Raw genomic sequence first — 19,550 nt, forward strand, 5'->3', positions numbered from 1 at the left:
GTATATTTAGCCCTGCAATAACAATGTGACTTTTATAACTGGCAAAATTACTAAGAATTTGAATAAAAGGCCTAAAGATCCAAAAGAGGGAGAAGATAAGAGAATGAGGGCGGTGTAGTGTCCCATTTGCATGTGTGCATAGGCGCCTATGTGTTGGATAGCGTTTTAGGCACAAAATTCAGAAAGAATTTTTTCCAAAAGGCTGCTTTTTGCATATGGAGCACATGTTGAAGAAGATGGGATGTGAGACTTGGGATTTCTCCAAAATTGTAAATTACAGCATCTGGTCAAAAGATTAGAATTTTAAGTATCTTTTTACCTGGCACATTATACAAGGTTACCTAAAATCGTGACTGCAGTTTTGATATTCTCATTGAGGAGAAGTGAATGCACTTCTGTAATGCTAGTGTTCTTGCTACGGGAGCTGCTTTCTGGGGAAAATACACTTGCTGAAATTACATCCTGAGTAGTAACCAAAGAGAAGTTGTGTTTCATTTGACCATATTGGAAAACTGAGTAGTAACCCCAGATAACCCAGTAAGGCTTCTGTAAGGGTTTTGTTTGTTTGGAGTTTTTTGTTTATTTGTTTGGGGGTTTTGTGTTTTGGGGTTTTGTTTCTGTTTTTCTGTTTTTTTGGTCTGCATGTAAGGTTTAAACTACACATTTGACTAATCAGAGGTGGGTGGTGGTCTGGCTGCCATGCTGTGTCCACTCTAACATAACATGTTTGATTGCTCAGGGTGGGTTCTCTTTTCATGCCTGCAGGCTGTGATGGCCAGTGACTTTGCCATTTCTCAGTTTAAACATCTCAGCAAGCTGCTTCTTGTCCACGGGCACTGGTGTTATACACGACTTTCCAACATGATTCTCTATTTTTTCTACAAGAACGTGGTATGTAGCTACAGAGAATTTATTCCTTCCCCCTTCCCACCTATCAATCCTGCTTGCTTAAGGGATGAAAAAGAAGAGCTCTCACAGAGCTCGCTTCACTTATTGATGTGTTGGGAGCAGCCACGAATACCCTTGCTGTCTCACCAGAAATAATCTGGGAATGTGCTATGTTTCAGCTGCTGACAGCAAATTGCAAGGCTTGTCCATCTGCTAACATGTTCTATTCCCTGTGCATTTCAATTCAATTAAGGCCTGTCTGGTTCATTTAAAATTCACTTTTGACCTTCTATATAAAGGTTGTGACAAGCAGGATTATGAAATGTTTAATACTACCTGTCTGTAGAGAATGAAAAGTGTGCTTCCATTTTACAGGAGCTACCAATATATATCTGCTGTCCCCAGATTGATGTCCCTTGTGTTACCTTGAAGATACAGATGAAAAACTGTGATGCCTTAGCCTATAGCTGCCTGGCATTCACAATGCAAGAATTGTCTAGCAAGCCTATAAAATGTGTTTGTGCTTGGTTGTTATTTGATGATAAAGAAACTTTGTTTTGATTATGTAATTCCTAAAAGGGCAATATTTAATTAGATGTTTTGGCTTCTAATCTTTGGCATACCATTTAAATTTCAGTTTTTTTTTTTTCCTTTTAAAAAACGATGTTGATCTTCAATTGCTTTACTGAACTCCCTTCTAGGTGGGGTAATAACATAAATCTGTCATGTTTTATAGATCAAACTTATTCTTAGTCTTTAAAGTCCATATGCAACATGTTAGTAGTAAACATAAATTTATATCACTCTATTGAAATGTTATCTTTGAGGAAAAATAACTTTAATGGGTCATCTTTAGGATATCCTAAATGTGTAATTTAGGGGTGTGTGTGTGTGTATGTCTGTCTGTCTGTCTGTCAGTCAGAGGAGCATTATTTTTCCTCAAGCACAATGAACTTTTTAGGAAACTTGCAGTATGTTACTAATTAGAATTAGCACATCTAGTCAAAGTTTAATAACACCTTGATACTTTATGAAAATTCTTGAAATGTATAGCACCTCTGTCTGAGTGTGGGATTCTGGGGAAAGCTGGGATTTGTAATTTAAAATTCTGGGATTTAGTCATAAATAAATTTTAAAGAGGAGCCCCTCTCCCAGGTTGTGTGTTTTTTTTTTTGTTTTGTTTTGTTTTGTTTTTATAACTTTGCATTTTTCTACCTTCTTTTCAGTAGAGAATAGATGGTAGAAAAATGCAAAGGTATTGAAAGTCCACTCCCCTTCCACCTTCTTTTAACCCCAGATTAAACCCAAGGGTTAAGAAACACAAATATTCGAAAGAAATGTCACATGCTCTTGGAGAGAGGTGGTTTTATTAGCAGAGAGTACCTCACCAGGTATCAGGGACCCTGTGGTCTTTCTGCTCTGTAACCCTTGCTGGCCATTCACTCTGACATCCTCCTGGTTTATTTCTCTTACTTACCCAGCCCAGGAATGCTTTATGAACTACGGAGAAAAGGGCAGGTACTAGAGCCATTTGAGTAGCTTATCTTTCTAAGACTGTGGTTCCTGGGTCTTGGAGAACCTTTTGATACTGATGAGGACTATGGATTCACTCCCCAGAACAGTGTCCCAAACCACATATACCCAAAATGAACATATTTTTAGGAGCTGGGTACCATGTATGCCCATGGACCCTAGACTAAGAAACCCTATCCTAAGGATGTGGCCCCTGTCCTCAGGTGTTCTGGTGTGTCTGTGCTGCCAATGATAACTGCGTTTTAATATCTGTAAGGCACTTTGCTGGTCATGCACACTTGTTAATTGATCTCGATACTAAGCCCTGAGGTGGATAATTCTCATTTTCCAGACAAGGAGACTTAAATTCAGAGAGGTTAGGAAAATGGCCTGAAGTTAAACAGTCAAAAGGGAATGTCCCTCTGCATCCAAGTCCAGTGCCCCTTCCTTCGGCATTTCTTGCTTGAGGGCACAGAGCTTCTGCTATCGTGGACCTAGTTTGTCTGAGACAAAATATGGCAGGAAACAATGCAGGGGTCTATGTCCCTAGCCTCCAGGGTGACCAACTGTCCCGCTTTTCCTGGAAATGTCCCAGTTTGGGCAGTGAAAGTCCCATCTCCTGGGAAGCTCCTCAGTCCCAAGCACACTGGGATTGTCGGCCACCCTGTTGGCTCCATTCCATTCCATCACTAAAAAATTACTGTGAACCGAGAAAGCAAGAGAATGGACGTGTGTTGTGTGCCTGCCACAGACCAGGCACTGGGCTCGGTTCTCTTCACCTAGAGCCAGATGTCCCAGCTTGAATCCTGGCTCTGCCGCTTCTTAGCCGGGTCACACTGGGCATGTGCCTTAGCCTCTCTGGGTCTCAGTTTCCTCATTTGTAAGATGAGGACAAGAATAATTCCCAGTGGTTATGATGATTAAATGAATTCTTTGTGAAGTTCTTGGAACTGCCCGCACCACATAGTAAGTGGTGTATGTGTGTGTTTTAATAAAACATTTGTACCCCACCTCCCCCTAAAAGCTGCACAGTAAGAAGTGGTCTTCCTTTTGTAAGTAGGAAAACTGCACTGAAGTTGTGATCGCACAGTCGAGAATGGCGGTGTGTGTGTGTGTGTTTGTGTGTGTGTGTGTGTGGTCCCACACACATTGCTATTTCTAAGATGCAAATATTCCTTTGTGTTCCTAGGCCTATGTGAACCTCCTTTTCTGGTACCAGTTCTTTTGTGGGTTTTCAGGAACGTCCATGACTGACTATTGGGTTTTGATCTTCTTCAACCTCCTTTTCACATCTGCCCCTCCCGTCATTTATGGTGTTTTGGAAAAAGATGTGTCTGCAGAGACCCTCATGCAACTGCCTGAACTTTACAAGAGCGGTCAGGAATCGGAGGTAGGTGCTAAAGCAGAGATGCTTAGACCCATGCACAGCCTCTGTGGAAGGCAGGCGTTTCTCAGCCCAGCTCCAGTATTGTGGTCCATGCCAAACTATTTGAAACTATTTGAATTATCGGGTCATTTCAGAAGATCTCTGCTAACATGGCAGATATTAAGTTATTCACTTCTGAGATGAACACAAGTAAAATTATGAAAGACCTTAAGTACTTATAATAGAACAAATCCAGTATTTAGCCCTTACAGCTGATAATGTCTAGTATTTACTCAACTCCACTCTGCCATTTATTATGCAAACTACTCAACATCCTGTCTCATTTTTCTCCAAAAACACTCTGAGGGAGGACCTGGCATTGTCCCCATTCTAAGATGAAGAATCTGAACCTCAAAGGGGTTAAGTAATTTTTCCAAAAATGTCACAGTTAGAAAATGGCAGAGCTGGTGCCAGACCACTCTCAGCTTCGTTCCTCCCGAAGTTCAGTCCTCCGGGTTCCACCGTCACACAACTGGAGAGTGATCTTAACGTCCCCTCCCCCTGAAGCCGTGCTGCACCTCGCTCTGTGGATCTTAGAGTCCTGTCGGTCTGCCAGGGACATGTCACTTCTGTCTGTCCGCCTCTCTCCATCCTCCCTCACTCCCTTATGCTCTTAGAGTATTGTAGTTGCAGATTAACTGAGTTACCTACCACAAAATTCTTCTTTCTAGTTCATCTTCCACAAAATTAATAATAACCAACATAAGTATTGCACTTGGGAGCATTTATGTCATGCCTCCTATATGTCAGGCACTGTTTTCTGGGCATAACATACATAAATCTAATCCTCAACATGCCCCTGCAAGATGAAGCTCTCTTTATCCACATTGTGGTGAGGAAAGCCAGGCACAGGGAGGCGCTGAGCACTTTGCCCAGGTCCCAGAGCGAGGGCATGGGGCGGGTGAACCACACCCCCCGAGGTGCTTGGTGCCACAAATCCAGAGTGCTCTCACAAGTGCATTGTCAGCATCACGGTGGACCAGTAGCCTAAAGACACCTAGACATGGACACTGCTGAGGGGTCAGGCTAGTCAGATATTCTAGTCTTGAGAAGAGGACTCTGTTAGTCAAGACTGTTTCAGTTACAAGTGACAAAAAACAGCTCACATTGGCCTAATGAGAAAGGGAAATTAAATGGTTCACATAGCTGCAAAATCCAGGTGTAATAGTGACAGAACACTGTTATTCTTAAAGCAACTGTAAATGTCCTCATGTCCAGTGATCTTATAATTCATTGGCCAAGATGGAGTCTCATGCCTTTTTCTGTATTCATCACTGTGGCTAGAAAGACGGATTTCTCATTGACCAGGCCTGGGCCATGTGTCATTCCTCTTAAGGGCTGAACCACGTGGACAGGACTGGGAAGAAGGGTTTCCTGTAGAAGGACTGGACAGACAGTACTGAGACCCACCATATGAAATCTGTGTGTTGGGCTTCAGTTGCTGTTAAAACAGTGACGCAGATCAGCACATGTTAGAAATTATGGCCCAGCCGGTGTGGCTCAGTTGATTGGTGTTATCCTGTGCACCAAAAGGTTGCTTGTTCGATTCCCAGTCAGGGCACATACCTGGGTTGTGGGTTTGATTCCTGGTTAGGGTGCCTGTGGAAGGCAACTGTTCGATGTTTCTCTCTCTCCCTCCCCCTCTCCCCCCCCTCTCTTCCCCTTCCAGTCTCTAAGTGAGGATTAAAAAAACAAAAAAGTTATGCATTATGTTTAGTGTGGGTTTAAATTCTGTTTCCGTGGTGTGTGACCTTAGTAAGTTATTGAACTTGCCTGCCCTTCATTTTCTTTACTTTATAGAGAAGGTGTGAGGATTAAGGAAGATAGTATGTATAAAAGTTCTAGCTCTTAATATTGTTTTATATATATTTAATCCTTACCCAAGGATATTTTTCACTGATTTTTCAGATAGAGTGGGAGGGAGAGAGGAGAGAGAGAAATATCGATGTGAGAGAGACACACACCAATTGGTTGTCTCCCACACAACCCCAACCAGGACTGGGGATCGAACCTCAACCAAGGTACATGCCCTTGACTGGAATCAACTCTACAGGATGATGCTTCAACCACTGAGCAAAACTGGCCAGGGCATTAGTATTGTTTTATTTTAACTCCCCAAATTAACCAGAAGTTAGAGAAAATCTCAAATTTAAAATGATACATTTATTTTCATGAGTCCAACTTTATTCTGGCTTGAACGGCCCTTCCGGAAGGGAGAGTAATTTAATGTCCTTGGGACATGTGGAGCAGTCAGCACAGAGAAGTCACACTCAGCTTTCAGGCAAGAAGAAGTCCTTAGAATCCCCTACTGTCATCCAGTCCATTCAGATCAACTCACAACATGGGGTTGTCCTAAAGATGTCCAATCTGACTTCAAGTTCAAGGCCAGGATGCAGGAATGTGCAGGTGATATTAGTGAAGGTTGTCCTGCACCCTAGCCTAGGTTAAATTCCAGGTTCACTAGAGAAAGTGGTGAAGGAGGGCCCTTTGGAAGTTTCATAGCTGGTGTTTTAAAAGCTTGTTTGTATAAGCTAAGGATTATATTTGGTCCTTATTCTTGGAAGGGGTGAGGTGATTGTTTCCTATTGTTGAACCCTGCTATCAATCCTTTGCAAACATTGTTCTATTGAGCTGGCCAGTTTTATACTACATGATAATAGGCAGATCCCAGCACATGGCTATTGATAAAAGGTAATTGACTTCATTGACTTTACCTTCCAGGGTCATAGAATCTCTCCTCCAAAGGAGATGGTTCTGGAAGGCTGCAGGCAAAGGCTTCCCAGAAGCAGTTCTCTGTTACCCACCTCTCGTCACCCTCACGGGCTTCTTCTTTGGCTTTGACTTCATGTCCAGATTTTGCCTTTCAGTTTCCAGGAGATCTCATGAGTAACTCCCTTCAGCCTCTCGTTTATCTTGTCCTTGACCCTTCTCTCGCTGCATCCTTCAGTCTTCTTACTCACATGAGTGTAGAGAACTTGTATTTTTTTTTACCTTGTTTCTCTAGGTTTTTTGAGCAACCTTTTTTCCAAGAAGCATGAAGTTGTATTTCAACTTGTCCCCAAATTGTCTCTCTTGTCTAATGGCATTTTGGTTGCCCCTTTGATTCTGCTGTATTCTTTCCCACCATTCGATTGTGCTTCTGCCTGGACTTTGTGGACACTCACATGAAGAAAGGAAGATTCCATCACTCCCATTGAGGAAATAGTAAAAGAAGATGCAGAGGAAATTTGACTGGAAAAAATGAATCCTCATTGTTTGCTTTTCCAGAGGACAAAAAGATTTACCAAAAAAAAAAAAAAAAATAGACATAAAAATTACAAGTGTAGTCTTTTAAAGAGTGGAGGGAAGAATATGGAGAATTTGTTTATTTATAAAGCTCTGTTCTTTAGAAGACAATTGGACATTTTCAAGGAAATTTCAGCCTCTCTTTGCATTTAGAAGGGAATAAAACTAAGAACATGTTAAGAAAATTGAAGACCAATTCAAAAATATGCTACTTGTAATGTCATTGTTGTCCACGCAGGCATCATTAATCAATCATAACACACTGGTCCGAATGCAGCCTCCGAATCCTTCCACACACACATTACCATGCAGTCGAGTTGTCTTGTTTGAAAACCTGTTTTCAATCACTCATGACTAGTGTCTCTACTTGATCTTTCTGCTTCGTTCTATAAGCTTTTGGTACAAAGCAGTTTAACACATGAAAAGTTACATAAGAGCAGTTTATTAATCCAACAAGTGTTTGTTGACTACCTGCTCCGTGCCAGGTACTGTTTTAAACATTTGAGTTAAAGAATCAGAATCCCACTCTGTAAAACTTGCATTCTCTTGAGAACCAGAAAATCATTAGGTAAACACGTAAGATTATTTTTATGGTGATGAGAGACTTCCAAGGATGCTGCGGTAGTAAATGATGGAGTGGGCATTACTGTTAGACTGGTCTGGGCGTGCCTCTCTGAGGAAGTGTATTTGAGCTGGGTTGTGAACAGTGAAAGAACTGGCTGTATGGGAGATCCAGGGCAAAAAATTTCGGGCAGAGGGAATAGTACAGGTGAAGACTCAAGGGAACGATGGATTTGGCATGTTTGAGGAACAGAATGAATTTTACAGGGTGGGAGCATGGGAATGAGGGTCAGAATCATAGGGGTGACCCTGGAGAGCAGGCGCTCCAGTGGGCAGATCACGCAGGCCCTTATAGGCTATGGGAAGGAGCTTAGATTGTATTGGAAATGCAGTGGGAAGTTATGGAGGAATAGAAGGAGGTCACTTTGATTAATTAGGGAGATGGTATGACCTGATTTATAATGATAAAAAAACAACAACATTTGGCTACTGTGGGAATAAAGGTAGGAGAGGAAGCAAAGAGACTAGTTAGGTGGCTATCCAGTCAGTTATAGAGTTGATGATGAGTTAGAATGAAGAGTGTGGTAGAGATAGAGATAAATGAATTTGAAGTTTTTGAAATAGTATTTTCTGACTAATAGGAAATTAGTACTATTCTCCCTATTTGAGGTAGATTTAAGTTTGATCCGATGATTAAAGCAACCCAATTTAAAAGGGTTCCTTCAAGGGTTTTTCCCTCCTGTGAACTTATCTTATTCAGTGTCACCCCACATTCTTCTACCACTATTTACAAACCCCACCCGTTTTGTGAGTGAAAGAATGAAGGGATATGGTTTTCTCCCACATAAGCGAAGTACTGGTTTGTATTGTTCCTCGACTCTGCCTGACCCTTATTAATCTTACTCCCTCTTTAATATCTGTTTCATTTTCAGGCCTATTTACCCCTCACCTTCTGGATCACCTTGCTGGATGCCTTTTATCAAAGCCTGGTCTGCTTCTTTGTGCCTTACTACGTGAGTCCTTGTTCACTCAAAGGATTTGTTATTAATGAATCTATGATGTTTCTTTGTACTTTGTAGCTGTATTAGCATACAGAATGGCTGTATTAGGGCAGATTGCTCACAGAACCAAATTGATTATCAACTGACTAAATTATAATTCCCGCCCCTAAAAAGTATGTGTTAGATAATGGATTCAATTTGGAAAGAAGTGCCTAGTTGAGTCCTCTTAAGTCCTCTTTGGTCCTTCATTGCTTGATAATTTTTGTTAATGATTTAAATAAAATTGACAGTCTGGCTATATAATTAGGTGAGCCAAAATCAGAGTGGCCAAGCCAGAATATGAAATCTGTTATTAGTGCTGGGCTGAGTCTTCCAGGATGACATTAAGAGTATTAAATTTAAGCCCTTATAAATAGTCTCCCCATAAGTAAAAAACCCCGTTTTACAAATAAAGAATGGAAGAAATGTAACTAAGCAAAGCATGTGCAAACATTAATTTAAACATTTAGGCCAACGCCCAGCACAGCAGCGTGACGCAGCCGCCCATCATGCCTACCACCCGGGAGGAAACGGTAGTTAGGTCATGGATGCTGTTAATAAAGTTCAGTAGAATGAAAATGACAACTGTCTCCAAGTTAACAGTTTCTATTCCTGAGTTCTTTATTCAAATAAAATGACTTGACTTTTCTCATGTAGAACATTCTTGATAAACTGTGTTTCAAGAACAATATAGATAAGCTCTCTGAAGTGTGTTCAGGAAAGAATAACTAGAATTTTAAAAGATCAGAAAATTGTATCATGTGAGGAATGATTTAAGAAGTTGGAAACATATGTAGAAGAGGAGAGGATATTTACTTAGCATAGATAGAGACTCAGTTTCGCCATAGTAGCGGTTTCAAAGGTTTGCAGCTCTGTTAAGTGGAACATATTTTATATTTCTCCACACCTTAAAGAGCGAGAAGTATGTGTAAAAGTTTCCAGGAAGATGAATTATGGTTCAGAATAAAGAGAAATTCCAACTGAAAAGTTCACAGATTAGATGGCCTGTCTGAGAGAAAGCGGCCTTTCTTTTCTAGAAATGTTCAGGTTGGTCCTAAATGACCAGTTATTAGGAACAGTGTAAAAGAGACTCAGTGCTCAGCTGAGCTGTAGACTAAAGTGACGATGCTCACACCAGTGAGTATGCACAACTGTCCAAGTTGACCACCTGCTGTCCTCTCTCTGTAGACCTACCGGGGCTCAGACATTGACATCTTTACATTCGGGAACCCCCTGAACACAGCTGCTCTGTTCATCATTCTCCTTCACCTGGTCATTGAAAGCAAGAGTTTGGTGAGTGGATTTCCTGCTTCTGAAGGAGCCTGGAGCTCTCTGTGCCCGGGCAGATGTCTTCTGTTAGCAGTGACCCTGCTGAGCCCTTTGTGCCTAGAAGACGGGTGGTAACGAGGAGAGTGATGACTCCATGGAAGAAGGGTGATCATGGCTGGTCGATTGTTGATTGTTGAGTGCCATGATCAGCAAGGGAAAGGGGAACACACCTGCCTGCTTCCCTTGGTGGTATCTGTGGTGGATGACAGTTCATGGAGGGGTGAGTGAGGCTGGAGAAACAATTACCCTTCTGTGGCCAGCATTCTTCGAGACCAAGACAATGCCTTTCAACCAAAATAAAAAAAGGTGTTATGCCATAATCCTGGTAGACTGACTTTAGTTAGTAAGTGATGGTTTTATGCTTTTCTTATCATGCAAAATAAATATCCTTTTCTTCCTCCAGAATTTCTACCACGCACTTAAATCTAGGGTTTTTTTAACTTAGTTGTTGACTTAATGATAAAGTTAAGCCTTTTCATCAAAATGATGGCAAGGTGGCGGCAAAGCTGGTGTGTGGGATTCAGCTAATGAGTGCTTGACTGCACACTTCCCTTTGCAGACGAGCCAGCCCCCCCACCTCTGCCAGGTGGACTGCCTCTGGGACTGTGGGCGCTGCTCACTCGGTCCTGTGGGCATCGACTGCTGCCGTCAGTCACTGCGTCTCCCGGACCATTGCTACCCCTCTTTGGTCTTCCCTCCTCTGCCCTGACTCCTCCAGCCCTTCTCTACAAAACTCCCAGAATCATCCTTTGAGACATAATTGTATCTTTGTGCTCTTCTTCGGTTAAAATCCTTACATGGTTTCCCGATATACTTGTGATAAAATATCAAAGCCCACAGATGGCCTGTAAGGCTTCACGCGGTGATGCCTCTGTTTCTCTCGCCAACCTCATGTCCACTGTGCATGGGACGGAACCACACTGTCTCTCTGTCAGCTTCTCAGATACTTGAGCTTATTCCACATCAGCACCTTGGCATTTACCGTATCTTCTGAGGGGAACTGTCCCTGATCCCTCTCGGAGCCCTCGTTTTCCCAGCTCATTTTAGGGCTCAGCAAAAATGCTGTTTCCCCCAAGGGCCTTTCCCTAAACATCCAGTTTTCTCTTCTCAGCCTCTTTTTTTATTCATGGCTCTAATAATAATTTATAATTATTAATTTCTTTATGTAATTGTCTGATGGATGTTTCTCTTCTGCATTACATTATTATCTCTTTGCGGGCAGGGTTCACATGTATTTTGTTCACCACTGTATACCAGTATCTGTGGCAAGACTGGCACACAGTATGTGCTCAAGAAACACTTGAATGGGTAAATGAACGATTAACTGACTAACCAGTGACTAGGGTATGTGTCCTCCCCTGATAGTGATGCATTTTAGACAGAAGTAGTTAAATGAGGTTATAGTCTAAAATGTCACATGAGCTATTATTATGAAACGATCATGATTTCTAAAATGGGCTAGAGTATGTTTGGAATTCCTTACTTTGCCATAACCTGCTTACAAGCCTAAAGTATACTGAAAGGTTAGTGTCTGAAAATACCAGGTGAGGAGAATAAAAGGAATTCTAGAATTAAAATAGCATGGTTTTATCTGTTAACTTCATTGTTACGCAGTTGCGTAAGTACTTTTGGTTACTGCCTAAGAAAGTGTCTTAAACTCTGACACTTAAGAGTATTCTGAAGGATCTAACACGTAAAGTGTGTCAGTCTGAATTCACTGGTAATGAGCACAGCAATCTGTCTGGCTAACCTGAGCAAATAGAAAGTGATTAAAAATATCTTGAAGAGCCCAGCTGGTGTGGCTCAGTGGTTGAGCATCAACCCATGCACAAAGAGGTCGCCGGTTCGATTCCTGGTCAGGGCACATGCCCAGGTTGTAGGACCGACCCCAGTGGGCGGCATGCAGGAGGCGGCCAATCGATGTTCTCTCTCATCTATGTTTCCATCTCGCTCTCCCTCTCCCTTTCTCTCTCTATAAAGTCAATAAAGAAAAAAAAATTTTTTTTTAAATATCTTGAAGAGCCATTGTAAAACAAACAAACAAAATGAAGACACCCTGAGGCAGCACAGTGGCTCTGGGGCCCAGGGGACAGAAGGTAACGGGCAGGCTGGCAGGGTGGCTCTCGGTTCCGAACCGGCTCCAGCCGTTCTCCTTCTGCTCTCGCCTCGTTGTGCTCTCCGTTTGTTCCGTGGTGACGGGTTCCGTGTCCTTGGCTCCCATCGCAGGCCTGGCCAGAGGGGGCCGTTGCCAGGACGGCGCGTGACGCCGGGTGTCCTCACCAAGGGGGGAAGCACACGCGAAGCACCAGGAAGAGCCACGGCTACTGTATGGAGGGTGCATCGTTCGAGTGTTGTTTCTCGGGCCAGAAGAAGTAGTTCTTTAATCATAGTTTCTCCCTGGCATAAGAATTCGCTGTTTGTTACGCCCAGGGCCTCCGGAGCTTCCTTGTCAGTCAGGCAGCCATTCGGAGACTCGGAGCCGGTTCGCCTTTGCCTCTTGCTCACATCTCCCACCGCCTCCACCTCCCTGCTGGTTTTCACCCGGTTTCCCTTGACTGTGACTTCGTGTACCAGTTTGCTCTGATGTGTCCACCCCACGAAGGCACTGTCTCACCCGCCAGGGCACATGTTCACCCTTGGGCAGCGGGGCTCAATGGAAAGGAAGCCCTTTGAGAAAGAAAGCAAAAGACATCATTGTTTTAGAGGTGTGATGATCTCAAGGATTTAGCCCACATTTTCGAAGCAGTTTGTACTTTTTTTTTTATTCTCACCCGAGGACATTTTTGCATTCATCTTCAGATAGAGCAGGAGGGAGAGAGGGAGGAAGAGAGAGAGAGAAACATCGATGTGAGAGAGACACATCAACTGGCTGCCATCCACACGACCCCAACCAGGCCAGGGACAAACTGCAACCGAGGTACATGCCCTTAGTGGGAACCGAACCCGGGTCTCTCTGGTCCGCAGGCCGACGCTCTAACTGCCGAGCCAAACCTACTAGAGCAGCAGTTTGTACTTTTTACAAAAAAAAGGGCACTCTTTGTGACTCCTGTGAAGATACCGACCATGGGAAATACTTTGCAAGGTTAAGCGTGAAGGAGAAAATTGCTGCTTGAAAATTGTAACAATGGAAAATAAAAAGATGAGTGAAGGCTTCCCCAGGGCCTGCACCGAGCTCCGAGGTGTGCAGGTGACGTGGGCGGGGCCGCGTGCGCAGCTCCGAGCACATTGCAGGCTGCCCGATGCGGAGGTGCTTTCCTTGTCGTACTTCGGATTACGTCTGAGAAGACGTCTGTTTGGGGCTATTAAGTTTTATCACCACGATTCTTGCTTATTTCCCTTTGTAATAAAAACAGACCAGTCTCCAGACTCAGCACTATTGTGACATGTAATGCTAATGTTACATGTAAAGTTGTAAATCTGCTGCTTTTTCTAGATAAAGTTAATTAAGAAGTGAGCTATTTTAGAGAAAAATGTTTTTAATAAACAGGATTGCAGGCTACACATGGATAGGAAGGTGGCTAGGTTATGCTGTGATCCACAGAGACGTATTTCTTGCATGTGTATAGTTGACGAAGGTTCTAGACAGCTCTAGAACAAGTGTTCTGAGGGGTGGCCCAGAGCCTTGCCCTCTGCCATCTGGATTGTTCCCCAGGGGAACTTCTTGGTCAACATGGCAGGAAAGGAGACGGCACAGCAAACTGCACCCCAGCTCCTCCTTCCAACCCGAACCTTGTGCGTGGCCCTTCATTCACACTGCAGTGCTCACAGCCAGGCGCGTGGCCTGGCTTGCTTTCACGGGAACGGGCTTAGTACAACCCTTCCGAAAGCTTATTTGGGGGAAAGAATGAGAATACTGGTGAGCAACATTTACCGCAATGTGAATGGGCGAAGTTCGAGGTTCACTGGATTGAGGTATTACCTTAACGAAGACACAGACGAGTGAGGGAGACTATATGAGAAAAAATTAAGGAGAAAATCCAAACACCTCATGGTTCTTAGACAATACCGAATAAATTAGTCATCAGAATTACCTTTTGGTCATTTTGACTTAGTTCTACAGAATTTAAACAGTGACGCGAGCTGTTCATGGAAGATGCTCCTGTCTTAGCCCTTCGGCATTTTTGTGGTTGTTCATCGAGGTGTCTTACGCAGTTCACCCACTGCTTAGACATATGTCTCTACAACGCAGCTGCAAGACCCTGCGCGTGAGGGGGCTCATGTCCCTGTGCTTCTTGTCTTGCAGACTTGGATCCACATGCTGGTGATCGTTGGGAGCATCTTGTCTTATTTCTTCTTTGCCTTGGCCTTTGGAGCCATGTGTGTGACTTGCAACCCACCCTCCAACCCCTACGGGATTATGCAGGAGCACCTGCTGGACCCGGTGTTCTACTTCGTCTGTGTCCTCGCAACCTGCACTGCCCTTCTGCCCAGGTGCGTTGTAGTGGCCTCAGGAGAGTAAGTGAAATCAGAGGCTTCGCGTTCTCCAAGCACCTGCTAAGACTGGGTGACAGACCATCCAGTCTAGCAGTGAAGAAGCCTGTGTGCTAGTTCAAACATTGTTTTTAACCGTTTTGCCAGAGAACAAAGTGGCTTACGCATAGGGTAGATTTATTTCTCTCGTGGAAAACTCTAATCTGGTTGGTAGTCCAGTTCACAGGGATAGGGCAGCTTTGCTTCTCAAGGTTATTCAAGGACTAGATTCTTTCCTGTGTCTCTTTGTTCTGCCGGCTTCCACTGCCCTCATCTGCATGACTGAAGGTGGTTCACTCTTAGCACATCAGCGCTGCTGCCCGGGAGAAAGGAGAAAGAGAGAACAGAGAGGAGCCATCCCTCCCCTCCCCTCCCTTCCCCTTCCCTTCCCTTCCCTCCATTATGGTCTCTCTCCCTCTCTCTCACGGTATAACCCAGAAGTTGCACACATCATTGCTCATATCCTATTAACTAGGACCTTGGTATATAGGCTCTGAGAGGCTAAAATCTGGGGATTTCTAAGGAAGGAGGAGGAGACTGGATCCTGAGGGACAAGTAGCAGTCTGCTGTAATCGGTTAACACCCAAAACTACAACTCTCCTTCCTTATTTGATTGTGTCTGTCCTTCCCATTTTAGGTCAGCTGATGTCTAGTGTGGCATGGGATGGAACTGGCCGAGACGTGTGCCTGGGTTCTTAATCTGTGGATTCTGTAAACTCTGGGAGAGTTCCTCCTCTTGACAGTTTTATAAAGTCCATCTGTGCAGCTGAAAACACGATAGCAAATAGTTGTTCTGTATTTTTAAACAAGATATGAGAGTCAAAATAGTGATTTCATATTATTCTCGAACTGGCCTGCTGCCTGTTTTTGCAAATAAAGTCTCACTGGAACATGGCCATACTCATTAATCATTGTCTGTGGCTGCCTCTGTTCCACAGCAGAGCTGACTGGTCGCAGCGGAGGCTGTCTGGCTCCGAAGCTGCGGTGTGCCTGCCGGGCCCGTGGGGACAGTTTGCCAACCCCGACCTGTAACACTGTCGTAAGGCACAGTGGCCACAGACCTTTGTTGCTAATCGACAGCCTTGTAGAACTGCACGGGGAAAGCCCACCCGAGTCTTTCTGTGGTGGTTAGCGTTGTATACTTAACCATGACTCTGAAACGGGGGTGCTTCTGGAGTGTTTGCTCAGGTATTACCTGCTTTCAGATTAAAAATACCGATGAGATGAGCTTGTAGAACTCATGAAGGAACAATTACCTTAAACTCATAGCCTTCACAAATTCCTTCAAGAGTATTAACTGCGGTTCTAGCTGATATTGCTGTGGTAGGCTGCAAAAATGACCACCTGGAAAATCTCCACGCCCTAACCCTAGAACCTGTGAAAGTTAGCTTATGCAGCAAAAAGATCTTCGCCGATGGGATTAGCTTAAGGATCGAGACGGGGAGAATATCCTGTACTGCCTGCGTGGGCCTCAGATGTAATCACAGTGTCCTTATAAGAGAGAGGCAGAGGGAGGGCTGACAGAAACCAGAGACGGCACTGTGACCATGGAGCCAGTGTCCTTGGCCATCACCCGAGGCATGCAGACAGCCACCGGGAGCTAAGAAGCAAGGAGTGGATTCTCCAGAGGGAGCATGGGCCTTCCAAACCTGGATTTGGCCCAGAGAAACTGCTGTCAGCATCCCTGGCCTCCAGAGCTACGAGGGGATACATTGCTGTCATAAGCCACTAAGACTGTGGGGACTTGTTACAGCAGCCACAGGGAACACATACGGGTTTTGAAACGGGGGAGATGGGTGCTGCTGTGACAGATACCCCAAAATGCAGAAGTGGCTTTGAAACTGGGTGGTGGCAGAGACTGGGAGAATTTTGAGGCACATCATAGAGAAATAGTGGACTCCTAAACAGACTGTAGGTAGAAGTGTGGACATACATTTTTGCTGTGAGGATTCAGAAGGAAGTGAGCAGCATGGTGGGGAAAGCCTGTAACAGCTTAGAAAACGTGTATTATCATAAACAGAACATTGCTGGTGATATGAAATTAAAGGCACTGCCAGCGAGGACTCAAAATGAAATTAGGAACAGGGTATTGGACATGGGAGGTGAATGGATCTTGGCAAGACAGTGGCAGACAATGTAGCTGAAAAACGCTACTGTTATGTGGAAGCAGAATTTGTAAGTGGTGAACTTGGCTGTTTAGTGTGAGGAAATTTCCAAGCAAAGTATGGAAGGCCTTGCCTGGTTTGTTCTTGTTGCTTATGGTAAATTATGAAAGAAAAGAGATGAGAGGAGAACTGTTTAGTCACAAGGAACTGGGTTTAAGAAGTCCTCAGCCTATCCAGATTTCAAAAGCTGCAACATCAGGAGATTGATTTTGAGGAGTACACTCTAGAGAGGCCACGTGTATGGTTGGACAACCTTTTGCTAAAGATTAGGAGTGTGATTCATGGGTCCCCTCTACCATCTCTACAGCCATCAAGAGAGGAGATGGGATCGTACGGGAAAGATCTGTGGAAGACCCTCTTATCTAATGGCGTAAATGCCCATGACATACATTGGTGACCCACGAGGTTTCTGAGAATGCTATAACAACACAAACATTGCCAGCTTGAGGACGAGTTTGTGGTAATTTGTTACAGTAGCCATAAGACATTAATAGCTAACATTTTTTTGAACACTTGCTATGTGCCTGCTTTACATGTACTTTCTTATTTAACCTAACATGACGCCTATGATGTAGCACTATTGGTATCTCTACCATTATAGGTTTTTGTTTTATTTGTTTAACAAGCACTCATAAGGCACTCACTTTTTCTTAAGAGCTTTACAAATATTAATTTCTTTAATATTGTTATCATCTACATTTTATATTTTGCTTAACTCCCTTTTACCTCAAGGCGGCCATAAGACCCTTTTACTATTTCTAAATTGGTAAGTATTTTTTTGTGTTCTGTGGTGCATTTGAGGTGAATGTAATTCTGTGATGCTTTTGTAACCTAGGTTTATATGCCGAGTTGTTCAGGGATCCCTGTTTCCGTCTCCACTCCTGAGGGCTATGCACTTTGACAGACTGACTCCTGAGGAGAGGATTGAAGCCCTCAAAAGGTGGAGAGGGGCTGAAAAGATGGGGCAAGTGACATCTAAGTATGCTGACCACCTAGCTGCCAAGTCAGAGAGAGGATCCACGTGTGGCCCTTCTGCTGTCTTTGCAATGACGTCAGCAACTTCTCGTGCTGTTGAGCAAGGAAACTTATCTGTATGTGAAACTGCTTTAGACTCAGACTGCTCTGAAACTAAGACCTCAGGGATGGCTGGACCCTCAAAGGGCTAAAAACAGGACACCCTCTTTGGAGTTGCAAGTATTCCTTCAAGTTTGGAAGAGGAACTTTGAAGAGGCACCTCTACCAAGCAAGAACGACTTGAATTTTTCCTGAAGGGTCATGAATATTTTACTAGTGTGGAGAAGCCAATGTGATGACTTCTGTTGTATACGTATAGATACATTTGTAAAAGAGAATAAAATTTGACCTGGACAGAGTTTAGGGAAATAAAATATTTAATTCAGAACCAAATGCTTTTATGAAACATTTTGGAATTTATAAAAGCATTTTAATTGTATTAGACATATAAATGTTTTCAAGGAGATTCATTTGAGATATATTTATTTTACTGTGAGATCTCAGATTCCAGAGAAATGCTTTGAGCAGACTCCAATCTGATTTGATTTTCTTTATTAAGAAAAATAAGTAGTTTTAGATTCATTAAAGTTCAAAGTTCCACATGAAAAAATATATATTATAAATGGTTAATTACCAGAGGAAAATAATTCCAAGAGCCCTTTAAACCTAAAATAGGATAATGATGATACCATTTAAAATATAGTTGTTATTAATAGCTTTTGTTTCCTATGAGAGGATGCTTTTGGTCTTCTGACTGAAAGTGTTAGCATACCTCCCATTTCAGTGTTCTCCTGACACGGAGTCTTCATACGAAGGGGCAAGCGGGATGCCAGGGTTCCACTGGGTGACGGGAACCAGCTTCCAGTCAAAGAAAGACCTTTCTGGGGGTCTGCCCGTGTGCAGATGTTAGTTGGGGAACAGAAGCCATGGGAAAGACAGGCAGAATCAGCTAGCCTGTAGCCAATTAGGCAATACCCCGTGTTCCACAACTGACAATAGCCTGATCGGAATGAGACAGTCAATGTCAAAACCATCTTCAAGAGGCCATTTGCAGGTTCATAGTCTTTACAATACCATGCAACCTTTCTGGTGTTGTAACCTCTAAAAATGAGATTTGAATTAAGACTAACACGGATGGTTCTCAGAAGGATTCCATGAGATTCTTAGAAAAAATTGTTTTTTAATACATTTAGAATAGGAATATGTGTAGCAGGTTAACTGCTGTAGCAAATCGTGTACGCTGGCTTTCGTTGGAACACAAAACTAGTTTATACCAAGTAAGGCCAGCTGTTTATAAGATCATGTATTCTTGTTGAGTTCTTGTAAAATTCTGTATCTGTTCATCGGAAAATTGTCAGCCGCCAATTACCTAGAATTTCCTTCATGAAATCTTCACACTAATGTTTTGTTTCCTTATCAAAGTTGTCTTAATGACAAACTGTTGTTCTCAGGGCTTTATCTTCTACCTGCCGCCCACTGTCCTGTAGTCTTCTATTATTATTGCAGATAGTCTTTTATAGAGACCCATCTCCAGAACTTTCAAAATCCCGCGTAGCTAACGGAAGTTGCTTTCTGCTTCCTCATATATTTTTTATTTTAAATAAACGGTTTAATAAATACTGTGTGCTGGGAAACTGGCATCACTCCTGTAGCTACTCGCTGAGCCCAACTGCAACTGGCACCAGAGCTTAGAAGGAAAATCCCAAAGTACACCTTTTACCAGCATATTGTTTTGGCTTTTCCTTATATGGAAAAACCAGGGATGTTATATCGTCTGTTATCCTCATAGTAGTTGGCATTCATTCCCTGAGATAAGTCTTCTGATAAATTAAAATATAGAGATATTTTTATGAATAAATA

At 43.2% G+C, this 19,550-nt stretch overlaps 1 protein-coding gene across 2 annotated transcripts in view; it reads left to right on the forward strand.

Moving 5' to 3' along the window:
- Positions 1-19,235, forward strand: part of ATP10D (ATPase phospholipid transporting 10D (putative)) — a 99,698-nt gene extending 80,463 nt beyond the window's left edge. The window contains exons 18-23 of one of the 2 annotated variants that reach the window (XM_036268420.1): positions 766-891; positions 3,590-3,790; positions 8,605-8,685; positions 9,901-10,005; positions 14,285-14,472; positions 17,512-19,235. In XM_036268420.1, coding sequence (XP_036124313.1) covers positions 766-891; positions 3,590-3,790; positions 8,605-8,685; positions 9,901-10,005; positions 14,285-14,472; positions 17,512-17,842 — 1,032 coding nt within the window. In that variant the 3' untranslated portion in view covers positions 17,843-19,235. The remainder of the gene's footprint in view (positions 1-765; positions 892-3,589; positions 3,791-8,604; positions 8,686-9,900; positions 10,006-14,284; positions 14,473-17,511) is intronic. The other variant, XM_036268428.1, reaches the window with a different exon arrangement.
- The last annotated feature ends 315 nt before the right edge of the window (positions 19,236-19,550 follow it).

This window comes from Molossus molossus, unplaced genomic scaffold, assembly GCF_014108415.1.
Source record: "Molossus molossus isolate mMolMol1 unplaced genomic scaffold, mMolMol1.p scaffold_m16_p_1, whole genome shotgun sequence".
Taxonomy (NCBI): Eukaryota; Metazoa; Chordata; class Mammalia; order Chiroptera; family Molossidae; genus Molossus; species Molossus molossus.